Below are 17,915 nucleotides of genomic sequence, written 5' to 3'. Positions count from 1 at the left end.
TGCAGAAATTCAAATACCATGACCGGGAGATAGAAACATGCGGCTTCCTCGAAAAGGATAGTCCCTCCTGGGCCGCCTTCCACATCGCGTTCTTCCTTAGCTCCTACGTGGTCCCGCTCATACTGATCAGCGTCCTGTACATGTGGATGTTGTCCCGGCTGTGGCGAAGTTCGGTCGGCGGTCGTTCGGCCGAATCGAAGAAGGGCAAAAAGCGCGTTACCCGGCTGGTGGTGATTGTGGTGGCAGCGTTTGCTTCATTATGGTTTCCCATACAGGTAAGTGTAGGCGATTGATGCGAGGGCCGAGATGGACGTGGAGAGGGGTTTCAATTGTGTGGAGTTTGTCATGGCATTAGAGCATTTGGGGAGGCAGAATGTAGCATGGTAGTGGCAGTAGAAACACAAACACTCTTACACAGCGTTTAACAATCAAGATAAAGCATTGGATGTGGAGCGGTTGGAAGGTATATTTTAAAAAATGGTTCCGTAAATTGTGGTGTGAAGTTTTCAACCAATGCTGTCACAAACAAGTTGTGTGATAGGAAACAAAACGAGGAAAAATAGCTGTGGAATCGGGTAGTATCGAATTATTTCGAAGCTTGATAAGCTGTGGGTGAGTTTCCATCTAAGGTGATGTTGAACTGAACTGAGGCATTAAGATCTTGAACATGTTGCTTGTAAACAATCAACAATTTACGAATGCCACTGCCTTCTGCATCGCACTGTTTTCAATTGCTCGAGAATATTGCGTTGTCAGAATCCATGGGAAAAATACGGTTAGTTTTAAGTGATGCAATACTATTACGAAGTAGCTTTTTGGAAAATAGCTTAATGTCTGCATTATTGTGTTTTCTTGGAATTTATATTCAAAATCAATATTAATAAAACAACAAACTTAAATATGTTATCTTTGACCTCGATCTGCAGATGTTTCTGCATTCAACCGTATAAGCTCATACATAATTCCCAAGCAACATAACAGCTAACCAAATCAGACTCGCCGTGTTTTTGCTGGTCTAGCCGGTCATGTGAAACGACAGCACGAGATTGTTCTTTTATATTCATTCTTTGAACCAATTCAAGCACGCCGGCAACTCGTATCATCATTCCAATGCCCGTTCCTATACAGTCATAGCCATAAACCAGAACAACCGGTTTTGGGTCATTTTTCAGCCCAACAAAAAAATACCCCATAAAATGGCTGGCATCGTTGCCCGATTACAGGACGCCGTATATTCCACCCTCACCCAGTACCGAGTGTACGTAAACCCAAGCGAACGGAACGAAACATTTTTGAGCCCATCGTTTAATGTGCTGCTTTTACAAACATTATCCCAAACGAGGGGCGTCACCACTACCACCAAGACCACCAGTACCAGCACCGCAATGCAATTGCGCGATCGCCTACATCCTTGTGTATTTGTGTGTGTGGGTCAGTGGTGTAGGATACTAAAACGGTAGGCCGTATCAGGAACTGGTATGCGTTCTTCATTCCATAGCTGACCAGTCGGGTCGGCTCAACCTTTGGGACGTACCATTTCCCAGTATTTGATGCTTGCATACCCCAACCCGTCTCTGATCTTCTGGCCGTCGGTCAGTCGTTTCGAAACGCGTACGCAATGTGTTTAATAAATTGTAGCAAATCAAATCAAGGGGCCCTGTAGCGTGACGGTGCGAATCAGATCAGGGTGCCGTGATTGATGGATGACCCAAAATGCTGACAAGCGGACTGTGCCGGCATGCGTATGAACTGACCCCGATTGCATTTGATTGATACTGCTCAGTGGGCGAGATTAGTCGAGTGAACAAAGCGAAGAGGGATGCAAAATTCATAATCATTCAGCAGAGGTTCGGTGAATTGTGTAACCGATTGTTGTCTGCATTATTAATGGTATATAAAGGGATTTACTTGTGTTTAATTGAATGATTTACCGACCGTGGCTGAAGGGGTGAATATTTCTGCTTCACAAATAGGAATGCAACTACAAACGATGATCAATTGCATTTAATGACCAATTACAAACGATGACTGGCACATGTCGATTTAAATGCCCTTTGATCGTTGAATTAAAGTACATTTCTGTGGCAAACGTATTGCTTTTTCCTGGAGCACAATTCATTCTAATTCTTGTTAAATCGCTTGGAATAAAACAACGAAGGTGCATTTTGATAAAGGAATAATAAAAGTAGCTTTAAAACCATTGGTAACCGCAATGTTAAGATAAATCATTACAAATCTGTGCCAAGAGCTGCTAAGTTTACGCAATTGGCTAATGCTCTGTAACAAATGTTTGGTTATCCTAGCATAATTTACACACTTCCGAATGAAATACTCCTAGAACAGCCAGATGTATTGTATGTTCTGGCTCGCCATTGGGCTACACATGGCACAAATTTGATTTCGACTATGCACAACCATTCAGCCACACAATTAAATGGTACGTACTCGCTGGATTCGCTGTGACCAAAGTAATCTAATGGATGGAAACCCCCGTGAAACGTTGTTCCGTTTTCTTTTCGGTTCATATACCATCGGGATGATCACCAGTATCCGAACTGCAGCTCCGAAACGACCCCGTGGCCCATTGCGTATAATATCATAGCACGGAAGAGCACGAGAGATCCATTAACAGCTTTGCAAAATGGGCAAAATAATCTGCATACGGTTGTGTGTGTGGTTCTGGTTGTTGGGTTTAGAGGCCAAGAGCCTGCATTCAGTATTTATGTATTTCATTCCATTCCATTCTACCAACCAGCCAAATATTGCACTTTGAACTATTTCTGTGCGAGAAACGAATCAATTTAGCTTAGATGAAAACAGCATGTGCATAGCTTTGGTTATTTGGTGCATAGCTGGGCGGACAAAAACCTTTTTTGACCAGTTTTTGACAGTCACGACAGAAATCAGGTCATGAACGCTGATGAATCAAGTGTGTGCTAGATAAAAATGTGAAAAAGATCCTTATAATATTGTAGAAAGCTTATTAATATCAATTATACTCATTCAGTGTCTAACCTGCTCTCAAATTGCAGCTACCAGCTGCTTTTATGCAACCCATTTAATTTCGTTTGCAGACTGTAGATTAGCACGACGTTATGCGTGTGTCATGAGAGTGTGTTGTTCGTCTGGCAAACCGATCGTCGTTGAGTACACGTGCCATGCTACATAGTAAGGCGGCAATCCGCTTGTCATCAGCAGCGCTCGACATGGGGGACGGCACTTTACCGTACCAGAGTACATTATCCCAATTTCAATTTTATGCTTCGAAGGAACGAGATGCATCGGACACCATGTAAAAAGGGGGTCAACATGTTACTGCACATCACGCTGTAAATTCAATCTCATTAAAAAGATAATTGCTTTGCAGCTTCCACTAAGGGCAGTTGAAGTATTTCGGAGTGTTATTTTATGGACGTTGGTTTGCTTTTGATAACGCAACACAACTGTTTGCAGATGGTAATTTGTCCACAAGGCGAACGTACCGATACCACACAAATGGCTGTTCGCTTTCAGTTGTTGTTTCGTTTGATGTTCAGCATCAGTTGGAAGTGGAATTGAGAAGCTTCAACACAGCTTTTACGACACTCCTTATTTCTGTCCAATGCTCCACGTAGCGTCATATGGGAAGACAACTTCTTTGTTTGACTTTCTTTTCATTAATTTTCTCTCATTCTATTTCATGTTTTCAGGTCATCCTGGTCCTAAAGAGTGTGGACGTCTTTAAACCAGACACGCATTTTAAAATTTCACTACAAATCGTCTCGCACGTGCTGGCATACACGAGCTCCTGTATAAACCCGCTGCTGTACGCGTTCCTGTCCGAAAACTTTCGGAAAGCATTTCGTAAGGTAGGTTTACATGTAAGGTACCCCTTGAGGTTAATGTGGTAATTTTTTGTTGGTTTCTGCTATCGATCAGATTTGTTCAGTTGGTTCCCCTTCGTATTAGGCACTGGGCATAGGGAGCTGTGGTGTTTTCATCGTTATTTTCATCGTCTGTGGTTTAGTTGTCGTGACTAGTCATCTCACCGCGGGGAGCCATTTGTCATTCCATTATGTTTTGCTGGATAAAATTGCGGTACCAGCGTTGCCGAGCAGTAAGAAATTGTATCGTTTCGCTATCTCTCTCTCCCGTTTGGATGAAACAATGTTCTCAAGTACTGTGGTTTATGGTTTGCGGTTGTTCTCATCTTCACTTGCTAACAATCTCCTTAGGCGTGGTGCCTTATCCTATGCCTTTTCCCTTCCAAACATGTCACGGTACATGCTATTTTTTCCTTTGGAAAACATGGATTCCAAGATAAGCCAAGACCGTAAATGGTGACAATGTTTTGGGGTATTTTCTTTCATAAAGAGATACCATAGAGAATGCATAAGATTTCAACTGTGTAAATACAAGCATTCACGTCTATGTTACTTTGCTTCTTGGAATGTTTGTTGACAGTACATTTGAGCCTCCGTAGAATGTAACCAAATTTTGCAATCGGGTTTTGATTTTCTTACTTCGGGGCAAACAATGTCTGAAATGATGTTGTTCTGTGCAGTTGGTTAAATAGCTTCAACATACAATTGTTTGCTTTGGAGTTTGTTTTAATAAACACAATATACCTTTACGGCGAGTCAAATCTCGTAGATCAAGACCAAATGTTGTATTTTAAGGCTGTCTGTAAATGACTGCATTAAGAAGAGATGTTTTCATGATGGATAACAAACGTACAAACTATAAATTACTCGCCGTAGGATATTGGCGGCTGTATGGATGTTACACTTTGTAGAATATTACGTACCGAAGATTTTATTCACTCTTTTCAGTCCAACAGAATGTATGTTTTATTGAACACAACCTTTTTCCTCTGAAAGTCGATTTTTGAGATGTTCGAGCATGGTACAAATAAATAACAAAGATGAAAATTTCTACGCACACGCATGCTGGCAACAATTGTTTATATTTCATTAGGGACTCGAACCTGGTGCCCTATTTATGCTACAACCTGTACCATTCTGAACCTAAAAGAAGTACTGCAATTGGCAGAAAAACATCTTCTTCAACCAACGGCATCAAACATTCAAGTCAAATCATTCCCATGTTTCCCTTTTTCTGCCACTCAACCTTTGTCCTTTTCCAAAGTAACTACTGTGACATTCGAGGAAGCTGGATAAAGTTTGCTCACGTGTTTTTGCCGTCATTTGCGGCACCTCTGTGTGATGAGTGTGTTTTCCGGTTGACGTGACCGGAAACAGAATTGATTTTCATCGATACAACTGGACCACCGAGGCTAGGGAGAGGTCCGATCGTTCGGGGCTAATTTGCATTTTGCAGCTTTCGCAGTTGGATGGAGCCTATGTCAACACATGGCTTACGGGTTGTATTTTATTGGTCAGTCTGCAAAGGGTCGTAAAACGTGACGATTGCTTTAAGGAGAAAGTAATCAACCTGATCCTGAACCTTTGTGACAAAAGTGAAATGTTACATTAGCTGATAAGACACAAACCGTATCGGATGGAGCACACAACACAAACACGATAGTTTTCAACACTGAACAAAGGGTTTTGAATAGTATCTGCAACACACTAGAGGATGATTTTTTTGTGAAATTTACTTTATAAAGAAAGAACAAACATACTAATGCCTAATAGCCGTTGTGCCGATCTTGGCGTATATTCAGTTTTACCAGAACTTGTGCAAAGATTAAATTTACGACGAATTCCGATCATGTTTGCATCTGACACGCTTACCACGAACTGTTGACTGTTGTGTTTGAATGTCAAATTGCGGAAATCGCAGTGCCTGACAGTTGGCTGACAGAAGAAGCGCAACGTATGTCGAATGAAATTATGTAGCTTTCGTTCGTAGAAATGTGGACTGATGTTCATTGGATGGCTTTTGAGAACAATTGCCGGCTTAGAGCTCCCTGCTGAGAGTGGAACATGTGAAAAGCGGTAGTTTGTTTCATGCAAGAATAGAGCGGACGCATTTGCAGTGTGTTCCCAGGCTCTTGGTGATTTCATTTCCGGTCCTGTTGTGTGAGGTGACATTCTGATTACGTATGCTCATGGCAATGCGGATCGATGAAAGGCATCTCATCTCAATCATATTATGTTTGGACTTATCCGCACTGGGTTTGCTCTGTATCATTCATCTCTGTACCGTATCCAGCTCAACTCATTCCTATCAACCATTCGCTTGCCTCCACAGCCTGTCTATCTTTTCAAACCGTATTGCACTTTTAAGTTTAGATACAAAACAAACTAACCTGCCATTTATAGTGTGCAGAAGTGGAGAAGCAATTTTCTTTCGGCTTCATTATTTGGTTTTACTTTCAATGGCTATCAATTGGTTCCGATTCAGTTGATCATCATTTTCCAAATACTATTTTTGGCACGTAATCTGGAACGATTGCCGCATGGCAAAGGAAAAAGGTAAAACAAAAACCATACGAACTTCATACACTTACCGGCACGTAGTGGTTCTGCGGTATTTCTGGCCTTTGGAATTTGTTTATTTGAAAACTGCTAAACGACCAGCGGAAAAGGCCGTCTTTGCGAGGTGCGAACTTACGGAGGGTGCCCGTGTAACGGACGTTTTGTTTATGTGCGCTAGAGAGAGAGAGAAAGAGTGAGAGAGAGAGAGAGAGAGAGTGTAAATAGAGTCGTAACATCAAACGATTGCAGCCAGACGGTGAAACTTCTTCGGGTCGGTACCGAGTTGGCAAGGGCTTTGAGTTTGATCATCATTTCTGTCACCATCTCAATTGAGCTATTCAGTATGGCATTTTTGCTTCCCTTTCCTTTTATTAGAACGCTTTGTGCGTAAATGTATGACCTGCTCGCATTGTTAGTCACACGTGTTGCTATCGATTGGCAACAGCAGATAACAGCTACTTCCTGTCAACGTACAGAGTTGATATATGATGCAATTTAGCTGGGCGCAAAGGTAGTAAAAGCTTGTTTGGTAAGTTCCTAGAAGACGACAAATAATGTTCGGGTAAATAATAGAATGATAAACAGAAAAGATTGCCGTTCGATGTAGGTTTGGTGGGTCAAAGTTTTGCATTTAAAGTTCAAAAGTCACAAACCAGTTGCTTGGGTGCTCTATTCAATTCAAAAGGTCACACTGTCGCTGTATCATCAGTTTGGACAACAAGATACTGACTTGCAGCGAACGTGTGTTGATCTCGGCAGCTGCACACGTCATCACTGCTCGTCGGCAAGATATTTCAACTTCATAAAAATGTGCAATGTATCCGATGTCATGTGCATTCATGGCTGACGGCCAGCCCAAGGCTAGAGAGATTCGTTGGTGTATTCATACTGCTCGCACCGACGGCAGTATGCAGCAGCATTGGCGTGGCATACGAAACAGCGGCATTCGTGCATTTGTTGCCACACGATAAGACTACGATTTTATTTTGAGCTAGGAAAATGGGAAACGATCCAACGAACCAACGATGAAGACATTTTCACTGCACAACATCCGAGTTCATCCGGTCAGGTGGGAAAAGGTAAAGGCAATCCAGGATCGTGGTGTACTAGCCCGAAGCAAATTGTCGTGCAAGCTCTCTGTCTGTTTTGAAACGATTTCCCAAACGATTAAAGGTTAATGGAAACGACGAACAGGATAAAGCGAAGTGTTGACCGCCCACGGTTAGGGATGGTTGCTTGGCGTTGTTTTTATCGCTGCTCACAACACCATGGGAGCTCTCGGCCAAGGTCAAAGTGTTTGTGTGTCTGTGAAAAGGCAAATGAGAAATATTCGTATGATGGTACAGCTGTCAGCAACGGTCTCATGGGTTTTGAAAAAGAAAAGGGAGTGTTTTTATTAAACCGATGGGAATGGGTTTTTATGGTGGCAGTGGTGTTGCAAAGCGTATTGATTGTGGTGCTTAGTGCTATTTTAATTGCAACAAATAGGCGAAGATCATACCATGCGTAGCTGTTTACAAGAGGATTTTCAAGCTACCTACGTAAGCATAAGCGTATCAAAATCTGAAGCTTTTCACCCGCAAATCGAGTGTACGATTGTTTTCGACTTTCGAATAAATTCAGTGCCAAATTTAAGCAATAATAATAACCTGCTCAGTCATCTGACACAACACGACATTGCGTAGCATTTAAGTGGCAGCCTTGTCAACACAAACGTCCGTTTCAAAGTTTATTCCACAAATATATACGAAATATACATTTGATTGCCATACTGTATGCCATACTGTAACCGGTTGGCGTTTGAATGTGTGGTGGAGTTTGATATAACTTGCGTGACAGTTAACGCACCAAGGCGAAGGGAGAGTTTGTTGGCAACGTTCTGAAGTGTATGATCTTTTTCGCAATAAAATGTCAAATGGATGAATGCTACGAACGGGCTCATTCCTTTTTTTACATACCATACAAAGTTGTCAAATAAACCCTAACCTGGGGTGAGTATGTATTCCGCACGAAAAGAAATACATATTTCCAAAGCAATGTCACTTAAAAGACGTACACGTTGAAACGGAAAGATGTGTCTGTGCTTAGTGCATTGTTTCCTAAAATGTTAAAATTATGGCTACAACCAATTAAGGTAAAGTTTAAGTTACTCATGAGCTTCTATAGCCCTTACCAAGGCATGCAATAAAAGACGACACTTTTGTGCTTGTTACACTACAGATTTTTTCCCACTTCAATAAAAGCAACTCGCAATATTATCGTTTAGGATGGGAGGTGGGAAAAAACAGAACGTGTACTATATTTTGGCTGTCAAGTGACTCTTGGTGGTTAGCTGTTTCGAGAATGTTTAACATACTTGAACTTGATTTTATGACCAAGTAACACAGACAAGCATCGCAAGCACTCCACCGGCACGAAGCGATCGCCCGTACGCGATGGTGGTCTTTGAGTGACCTACTTTCCGATAAGCTATTCCTCATTCTCGAGAGTCATTACCTTGCGCCGTCATTGTTTCTCCCATTTGTCGGTCTTCTCTGTCGCAGGAGGGACCAGTGTTGACAGGCACAGCAGCGGGCAGTGCCATCTCTTCACCATTCTCACCACTACCACCATCACCATCATCACGCTGCTGCAAGACACATTTCCGACACTTGCCGGCAAGCCATCTCCGGACCACGACCTGACCGCCTCCCAGAGCTAACACACTGCTGAACCACACTGGTGGGACCCGATGTTTAACCTGATAAATATTTAATACGAGAGTCATTTCTGAGCCCATAAAGTTAAAACCATGGCGAATGGGCTGCCGTGGCAGTGGCGTTGGCGTGACATTTTACTGCAGAACGCCAGGCCCAGAGAAAAAGCAGGCACGCAAAACGTAGGTTGCGAGTATCAGGGTGTCTGCATCCTGCAACCACTCACGGCCTAAAACCACCGTAGAACGGTAGTGACACAATGCCGAAACGAGACCTCACGCTTTGACCGTCGCTTTGGCCGCTCGAGCGTTGTGGGAGGTGGCGATGGTTTGCTAAATCGTTTTCATCGGAATGAATTTATCCTCCGCGCTCGGTCGGAAAACTCGGCTAAAGTGCTCCAGAACTGCACTCAGTGGGGAGAGACCACCATCGTTTGGATTATTTACGAGTAGACGCTTGCATGATCGGGATGATGGCAGTTGTGGGAGGTTGGTCGTGGTTTGCGTAGTGCAGGAAAGGCTCCAGGGTGCCTACAATCTGCCGAAAGATGGTTTCAATTTGGCTTGTTTTGAGATACAGGCGTCTCTGTCCCGAGATGCCCGCTGTGCTTCCATGTTCAAAAGTTTGCTACTACATCATCTTATGAATTTTTCATTACAGTGTCAATGCTTTTATGTCTTTCATACAATTGCTAAGGAAACATGGCATCATGGGTGGATGATCTTGGTCTTCGCCGAATTTGTTTATGTGCCTAATTGTGCCAACCGTATGACGCAGTTAGATACATCATCAATTTCCCATCGAATGAAACTGTTGCATGTCTGCTGCCGCCCATTCGAAGCATGAATTTGCATACTTTTTTTGTGCGGTTGGGTTGGGTTGGGCGGCTCACGTCATGAAACAATGGATTAATGCGACAGGTACGGCGGCTTTTCTGGATTGCAATGACGGGGCGTTTCACGTTTAGGCACGCACGCAAAACGAACCTCAGCTGGACATTTGTATTTGAGCGTAAATTCTTTTGTTGTTTCATAAAACTGTTGGATTTATGTACCACAACCCAGTACCGTATCGGTTCGTGATCATATCCATCCGAGTGTGGATTAAATCTAGGTCTGTCTTATTCAATGATTGGTTGGAAACATGCGTATATGAGATTTACTTCTAATAAAACTCAAACTCCATCCGTATCATACGGTATGAACACGTGTGAAAGCCTTTGAATAGTTATACTTTGTTTCAGGCTAAGTTTTATGTTCCATTGATACTATCTAATCACATTGTTCTGTTTTCAAATTATGGCCATATTTTTAAAGTAAATGTAACATTGTATTGCTAGTAAATCATTTAAAAAGCATAATGATACGATGGGATGCCAGTTCCCTATAGAAACCACGACCAAAACATGGGAGCAATCGAAAGGCCCTTCTTAATTTTACCATTTGTCATATTTGGTGCAAATTGTCAGTAAACACAACTTGGACAGTTTCATACCCACCGGGGACAGCGATAGCGTGCTGCTCGATGCGCCAAATGGCAATGTGACAAATGCTGCAAATTCTATTGAATAGCAACTCGTCCAACTTCGGAAGCACAGCCAGGTATTCAACGGAACTCGTCCTTGTTTCCAACCAACCAACCAAGCTATCCTGGGAGATTTCATCTTCCCTTTGGTCCCGGTACCCTTGTCAAAGTTTACCCATAACAGGGAAGGGTACTATTTCCCTGATCTGTGGTATTGTAAACGATAAAATTTAAGTTAGATAAAGCAAAAAGAACAAATAAACACAAAACGATATTTACCAAACAGTATCGAAAACACTAGGGTCCGTTTCTCCCTTCACTGTAATAAACACACAGTGTGTACAGTATGTACTGAGACAAAAGTTGACACAGTTGTAAATGAAGCTACGAGTTAAGTTAAAATAGATTGTAGAAGTTTGTTACATGGTTCAAGCTGCTCCTGGGATCGTGGCGATTTATTTTACTATATTCATTCCGGTCCGTCTTCCTGTTAACTTTCCACAAACAATGAGAAATCAATTTAGTTTCAACGCTCCTTAACGCCACTAAGCATACGATGAACCAGATTCCTGTGTATGTGTTCGTGTTCACTTCGCACGAAAAATGACAAAGTTAATAAAATTAAACAAGAGCGCTCAGCTTTCTCAGCAAACCTCGTATCGAATACGCATCGTTCCACATTTACTCTTCCAGCCTGGGCGTTGTTAGTAGTTCATTTTCCTCAAACTTGTCGATTGTAACAATATTTCCACATTGTGGAAATACAACAGATGGCGAATGAAACTCTTTCAAGAAGAAAAACGAAGGAACCGGAGAAAGTTGTTGCGGTGAACACATCAGAATGTCAGGAAGACTGACACGCTTGGTGCAGATGCTTTTCATGTTTTGTTTCCTGACTGCGCTAGTTGACAAACAAGATCGCGGTTATGGGTTCACATAAAATGAGTTCCGGCGTTTCCTTGCAGCGTCTCTATCGCGGAACTTGCTGGTTTGTTTTCTTATTTTTAAAGCTTTTCTTTCCCTTTTCTTCGTACCGACGTAAATATGTATATCAGCGCACTCATACAGCTGGGTGTGCTCTGACTGACTTTACTGTTCGCTCCTCGCGGGAAAGTTGTTGCTTTATGCAACTCAACACAATAGACTTCCCCCGTTGGGACATGTGTAGACGTATATCGGTCTGATGAGGAGCACATCCGTCACACGAGGAAAGGGTCGCGTTGATGAGAATGTTGGCTCCTGTGCTCCAGTGAACTACTATACAATATACTACTATACTACTATACTACTATACTATATACTATACAGTGCTGCGCTTGCTGTGGCATCTACTATACACGTGTGCTGCACGAGCTGCTGGCGTTCCTGGTTGTTGGTTGTGATTGTGTGCTGGCTGCTTTCATACCGCTCTTCACATCTTAACATGCAACTGGCGCACAACATGGAAATGTGCACATGCAGCGCTGATAAAAGGCGTCCTTGTGGTACAGCGAGTGAAAGAAAGTATCGGTGGGAATGGTGGATGGATAGCGACGGAACAGATTGCTGCGGCAGATTGAGTGTGGGATGCTTTGTCTAAATGTTTTTGTTTTATGCTGCACGCGTGCACTGCGGCATCTATTGCGTTTTTGAGATCGTACCAGAACATACCGCAGTAGTTGTGCAGCAAATGGGAAGAGAAAATTTATTTAACATAGTTCCCTCGAGCTCCCAGTATGCTACTAGTTGCTAGCTATTGTATTGGTCCGGTAAGGTGTAATTAGGTGTAATTAGTCACGAGAGATGAGGGATGAGTTGTTGGCAGAGGTAAACGACAATTGGCAAATCGTTTGAAAAGTAAGCATAAACAATTACGGAGGCTGTTTGAAACGGTCGTTTGGCTAAGCGCTAAGTGCCTGGACGTACAGTTCATGAAGAATAAAAACATTTTAAACAGCAGGAGAAACAACATCAATAGCACTCAGGATTTAAGGGAGGGTTTTACGCTCTGGTAATGCAAGCTACAGTATAAATATAGCAATTGTATTCAATAAAAAAGCTTTCATACATAATTTTTAAATTGAATTTCATTGATCCGGTCGAAGGACCTTACAGGCTTTTCAACAAAAAATTGGAAAGTCATGGTGTAATAGAGCAACAAAAGCAATAATTCATCACTTGCATTAATCAAACACAATGCACAAGATCCATCCAGAATCGATTTAAAGCTCACAGCGTCACCATAAAAAAACAAAACAGAGATTAAATGATTTATTGCACCTGCCACGCACACCAAGCTTAAATGTGACTAATTTGAATGATAAATGTTCAGCGGTTAAGAGCAGTATGGCATCAAATCGACGGCATAGTAAGCTTATCTTAGTTTACCTCTCTTCCTTCTCTTGAATTGTACAAACCGTACGCGAACGCTGGCCTTGTGCATTATGGTGTGCAGTACAGTGTTAAAACGTTTTACTTTTTATGCTAGTACCACCACCACCAACATCATTCTAGGCATGCCCATTCATCATAGTAAATTGCATACTTGCTCATAAACACTTTGCACCATCATCATTATTCTTCTGCTACAGTATCCTTCTGTGTTGAGGCCGGTGTTGGTTGGGATGTTTGTGGTTTTGCCTTCTTTTTCCCCACTAGAGAGCTGTCCACAAACAGTCTATGGGGGAAAATGCTCAGAACAACACTCTCAACGGGAGAATGTAATAATGTTTTACTGCAGCCTTTTCTTTTGCTTGTTACTCTGTTAGCCTGACCTGGATGCATCATGGTGCAACATTGCTCGTACCGACAACCATTTAAGAACTTTAATTTACTCGTCAAAAATGATTGTATTAGCATTGAAATGGATAGTTGGAAGGATAAAGTTTGATTTGAAATTCGGTTCGGTTATTGCTTAAAGCAAAACTGATGTGCTCTTCAAAAGGCTTTAGCTGCGTACCATTTATCGTTGGAACTGTAAAACCTCGAATTTTACTTATTTGAATTAAACGTCGAACGTATCACAAAAGGACAAATACGAAAGGCAGAAGAATAAACCGAAGGCTGAAGGTGTTGTCAGTACAACGATCCGTAAACGAATGATCTTTATTTTGACATTCAGATTATCGCACAGTTGTCACGGTGATGGTCATATTCTGATCCGGCATAATGAGCACTATGGTCTTATCAGGGGTCAAATCTCCAGGATATTACAGAACCTCTTTTTGTAATAAGCATTTTAAATTTTTAAGAGTTTGTGTAAGCCTTTCCTATCCTTGATTGAAAGGCAGTATTTACTTAACTTATTCTTTCAACAAACATGCACATCGACGTACAAGTACTAGACTCTTAAGGAAATAGACTCCTCGATTCTTTTCTTTTTGCACGAATATTAAAATTGAAACCCTTTCTACAACCTATCCTATTTTTTTGTAAATAAACACACACTTACTGATCCCTTCACTGTGCCAACGCACCATGGCGTACGCTCGGGAGACTTGTAAGGCAGGCGGTACATGGGCACAATATGCCGCGTAAGATTATGGATTATTGTTTCGGCAAAGTATTCGGCAATAAACAACCATCACGTACCATCCCCTGGGAGCATAACCGCCTTTACGTCACCTACCATTGTTGTTGACTGATGGGAGCCCTCTCAGGATCACGGGATCACGAGTGCAGGAAGGGATCGTCCACCATTCGACGGGCGGCCGTCTTTTCGTTTATCTAGCTCTCATGAGAGATTTACTACCATTTCATTGTGTGCGTGTGTTTCTTCTGTCTTTTTTGTACCATTTTCAGATTGTTTACTGTGGACCGGGGAGCCGTCGCCAGGGCAGCCAGCGACATATGCCACTGCCAACGAAAACGACGCGAACCGGCAGCTGTCCAGACATTTTATAACCGGAAACAATGGAGGAAACGTCCGTCACCTTCGTTTAATACACTCTTTGTTTTTGCACAGTGCAGCCCAGTGTATCCGTTTTATCCTGTCCTCGACAGATCATCAGCACAGCGGCACAAGCTTCTACAAAACGGTAAGCTTCTATGGGTTTTGGCTCATTTCTGGGAAAACAATATGTCTGTTTGTTGCTACAGTGTTGGATTATATCAGCATCAACAGTGTAAAGAAAGGAGCTTCAAACAACGTTTTAGGCCTGAAACATCATAGAAAATTCGAATTCAATTTATGCTGCGGTCGTAAATACAAAACATCAAACAGAACGTATAATTAATAGCAACAATTCGGCGCATATCGTTAGCTACACGAACAAAAACAAATATTCCTTCCGAAGTTCTGAGCTACACAAAACTGTTTGATTAGCCTAATAGAAAGATGAAATAGAATTAATGCAAGCTCAATCTTCCAATATTTGCAGAGCTGTTGAAGCATAAATGAATTATACGTAAAGTAAGTTGAACGACTGGAATCCAATAAATCATCCAACAAAGCGGTTCTATTTTAGCAACTTAAACCTTTCCACCGCTATCGACCGGGGAAAAACACAACAGAAAAGCAGATTGGCTGTGAGAGTGAGTTATGGTTAGGATCAAAATTAGGATAGGGCCGCAGGAAAAAGAAAGGAACCCACTTTTCAAACCAAACACGAAAGCTCATTATCAACTCGCCTCGAAACACCATTAATCGGATTTGGTCTAACACGATCCAGCCCACGGTTTTCAATTAAGTGTGTGAGTGTTTTTTCTCTGCTCCTGTGGTTGGCGTAGTATTGAGGTTTTCCTTCCAGGAAATTGTATATTCTTTGGATGTGGCAAAAGTTTACCTAAACCATTGGGATTGTATTCATTTTGATTAACCAGTCAAAAATGGTTAAGTCTAAAATGAAGAAAGTTTAAAGAAATCTAGTCCGCCCACTTACTAACTAGTACGGACGGTATACCAGGACAGATATCTATTGTACGGTACTCGTAGCAGCCACACCCATGTCCAAGGCTTGAAGTTACCTGTTTGTGCTCTTTCATTCCACCTTCCGTGTGACAAAGCCCTCTTGGGAACGCACTGATCCACACCATACAAATCTTGCTAAGTTGAACAAATTTTGCTGAATTTTGTTGAATTTCTTTCAGCCGTACTCTGGGGTCATTCCCATGGGTGATGGAATTTGAGGTGGGGTTGGTACAGATTAGAAATGTTTTCGCTGGTTTGCTCGACCCGGGTTGCATGAGACAGAAAGCAAGTAAACGGCAAAATTAAATAAACTCCTCATGACCAATCGCTGTAAGCACGGTAGGTCCTTTCTTGTGGGAAATAGGGATTGCTTGAGATTGTGTAAGATTAAATACAGGCTTAGTAAATACAACAAATTTATAGTTAATGTTTAATGGGGGTTTAAGGATTGCTTACTGTCGCTTATCTTTGTGTTCTATAGCTAAGAGTGAGCTTCTGAAGATATTACATGAAAGGTTTTTTCTTAATTATTTATTTTATTCTGAGCTATGAAATTATTTCTCAAATTATACAAAATGAAGCAAACGATAAAGCCCTTTGGATAAGCAAGACAAATATGGTACGATTAATCAAGTAAAGCTGGTAAGCTACCCGCAGGCATTACGCTTGAATGCAACAGCTTAATGCACAATGCATTTAGTGACACAAGACAAATGACACAGCACTTTCCACTGTCACAGCGCTTTGTGAAACTTAATTAAACGGGCGCACAGGCTAGTCCATCCTTTAATCAAAAGCATTTTCTCATTTCCGGTCATCAGCTGGTCTACCGGAGCTGGCGGGCGGTGGGAACATTTAGTTCCTCGAACAAAATGAACGTTGAGCGGGAGCAAGCAAAGCTACTTAAAACAAATAGAAAGCGGACAATGGAAGAAAAAGGATAAAGTTGAAAATTTCTTCATTTTCTTATTTGCTCATCTCCGGCTCATCCCCGTTGGCAGTAGATGGCCGGATGGCCAATGCGGTGGTTTAGTGCACTTTAGAGAAGAAAGAAGATAATGTTTGCAAGGAAATTGCCCAGGGTTTTCTCCAGAGATTCGTTTAAGAAAGAGCTTTGTTAAGAAAGGGTCAATCTGCAAGTATCCATCCAACCATTTAGCATATGGATACGGGACAAAATGCATGTGGAGGCAAAATTAGTCAATTAAAATGTCGATCTGAAAAAAAGCTGTTTAGCTTCTTGCAAATTTGTTCTTAACCATTCAAAAAGAGTAAACATTTAGCTATAAAACTTATTCTAATTATTTACATGTGATAAATGCGAATTGTGAATCGTGGTTTCGATAGCGCAAGTCGTACATTCATAGATCACCTCCAAACCTGGTGCTTATTTATGTTTTTGCTTGATATTTCATACTAAACGTGCTTTGTGTGTATAAAATACGTATCCGTCAAGTTATTTTTTATTGTTTATGCCATCGACACGAAACAACCATAATTCTTTTGACTTCGATTGCTTCATAGGTGGAATGTGATTGTGTTTGTGAAATGAAACTGCACAGTTTGTTCCAAGAGAAACATCTTCATGAAAATATTGCCTGCATTGTATTTATATTGTTGGCGAAAAATGGCTTTATCAATCCCCATAAATCTCCAGGTAATGTCTGTTGTATCGTGAATTTTATATCGATTGCAATGGAGAGAACTATACGTTTTATTCGGCTGTTGGGTGCGGTTTAAACGGTGTTTTTGGATTTTTCTCAAAAAGGTGTGCGGAGCAAGCTACGATAATTTCTTTTGATTTTATACGTAAGCGTTGTAAAGTTTTATGGATTTTTTTGCTAGTAAAATTTGTAGTAGAAATTAGAAGAGAAAGTCAATGGTAACAATCAACTTTGCACATAACTTTTCATAGTTATTTTAAATAAAGGTAATTGTAAAATTAAGGTATAACAAGGGACTTATAGACATTCGTTCATACACATCCGCAATGGTCATTATCGTAGCTCTGGAAATTAAATTGGATTTTTAGCCTAGTACTGCTGTGAACCAGTGTACTTGATGGCAGGATAAAGTTTTACTTACACAAACGCACGACTGGTTTCATTTCAGGCTAGCATTTTATCTATTACGGCAAGAGCAATTTCACGCTTTCACAAGCAGAAGCGTAGACTTGAGAAATGCTGCGAACTTTCAACTATCACTCAACCATAGTTAAAAGAGTGTTTCCGGTGATTTGTAAAGCCGAGTAGAGGAAAATCATCTTTCTTCCTGCTTCACTTTTTATCAAAAATGTCAAGAAACTTCAAAGAAATTGCGTAAAAATGGAATTCGTCGAAAAAAAAGCACATCGTGCAGACAGTTTTCCTCCACAGTTTCCTTATT

The 17,915-nt window shown here is 41.4% G+C and overlaps 1 protein-coding gene across 3 annotated transcripts in view; it reads left to right on the top strand.

Annotated features, from left to right (window-relative positions):
- The window catches only part of LOC120950787 (allatostatin-A receptor-like), a 141,933-nt gene that overhangs the window by 37,442 nt on the left and 86,576 nt on the right, over positions 1-17,915 (top strand). The window contains exons 2-4 of one of the 3 annotated variants that reach the window (XM_049607487.1): positions 6-275; positions 3,690-3,848; positions 14,423-14,658. In XM_049607487.1, coding sequence (XP_049463444.1) covers positions 6-275; positions 3,690-3,848; positions 14,423-14,524 — 531 coding nt within the window. In that variant the 3' untranslated portion in view covers positions 14,525-14,658. The remainder of the gene's footprint in view (positions 1-5; positions 276-3,689; positions 3,849-14,422; positions 14,659-17,915) is intronic. The other 2 variants (XM_049607489.1, XM_049607488.1) reach the window with 2 other exon arrangements.

This window comes from Anopheles coluzzii, chromosome 2, assembly GCF_943734685.1.
Source record: "Anopheles coluzzii chromosome 2, AcolN3, whole genome shotgun sequence".
Lineage (NCBI taxonomy): Eukaryota > Metazoa > Arthropoda > Insecta > Diptera > Culicidae > Anopheles > Anopheles coluzzii.
This window is presented reverse-complemented; position numbering and strand designations above follow the sequence as displayed.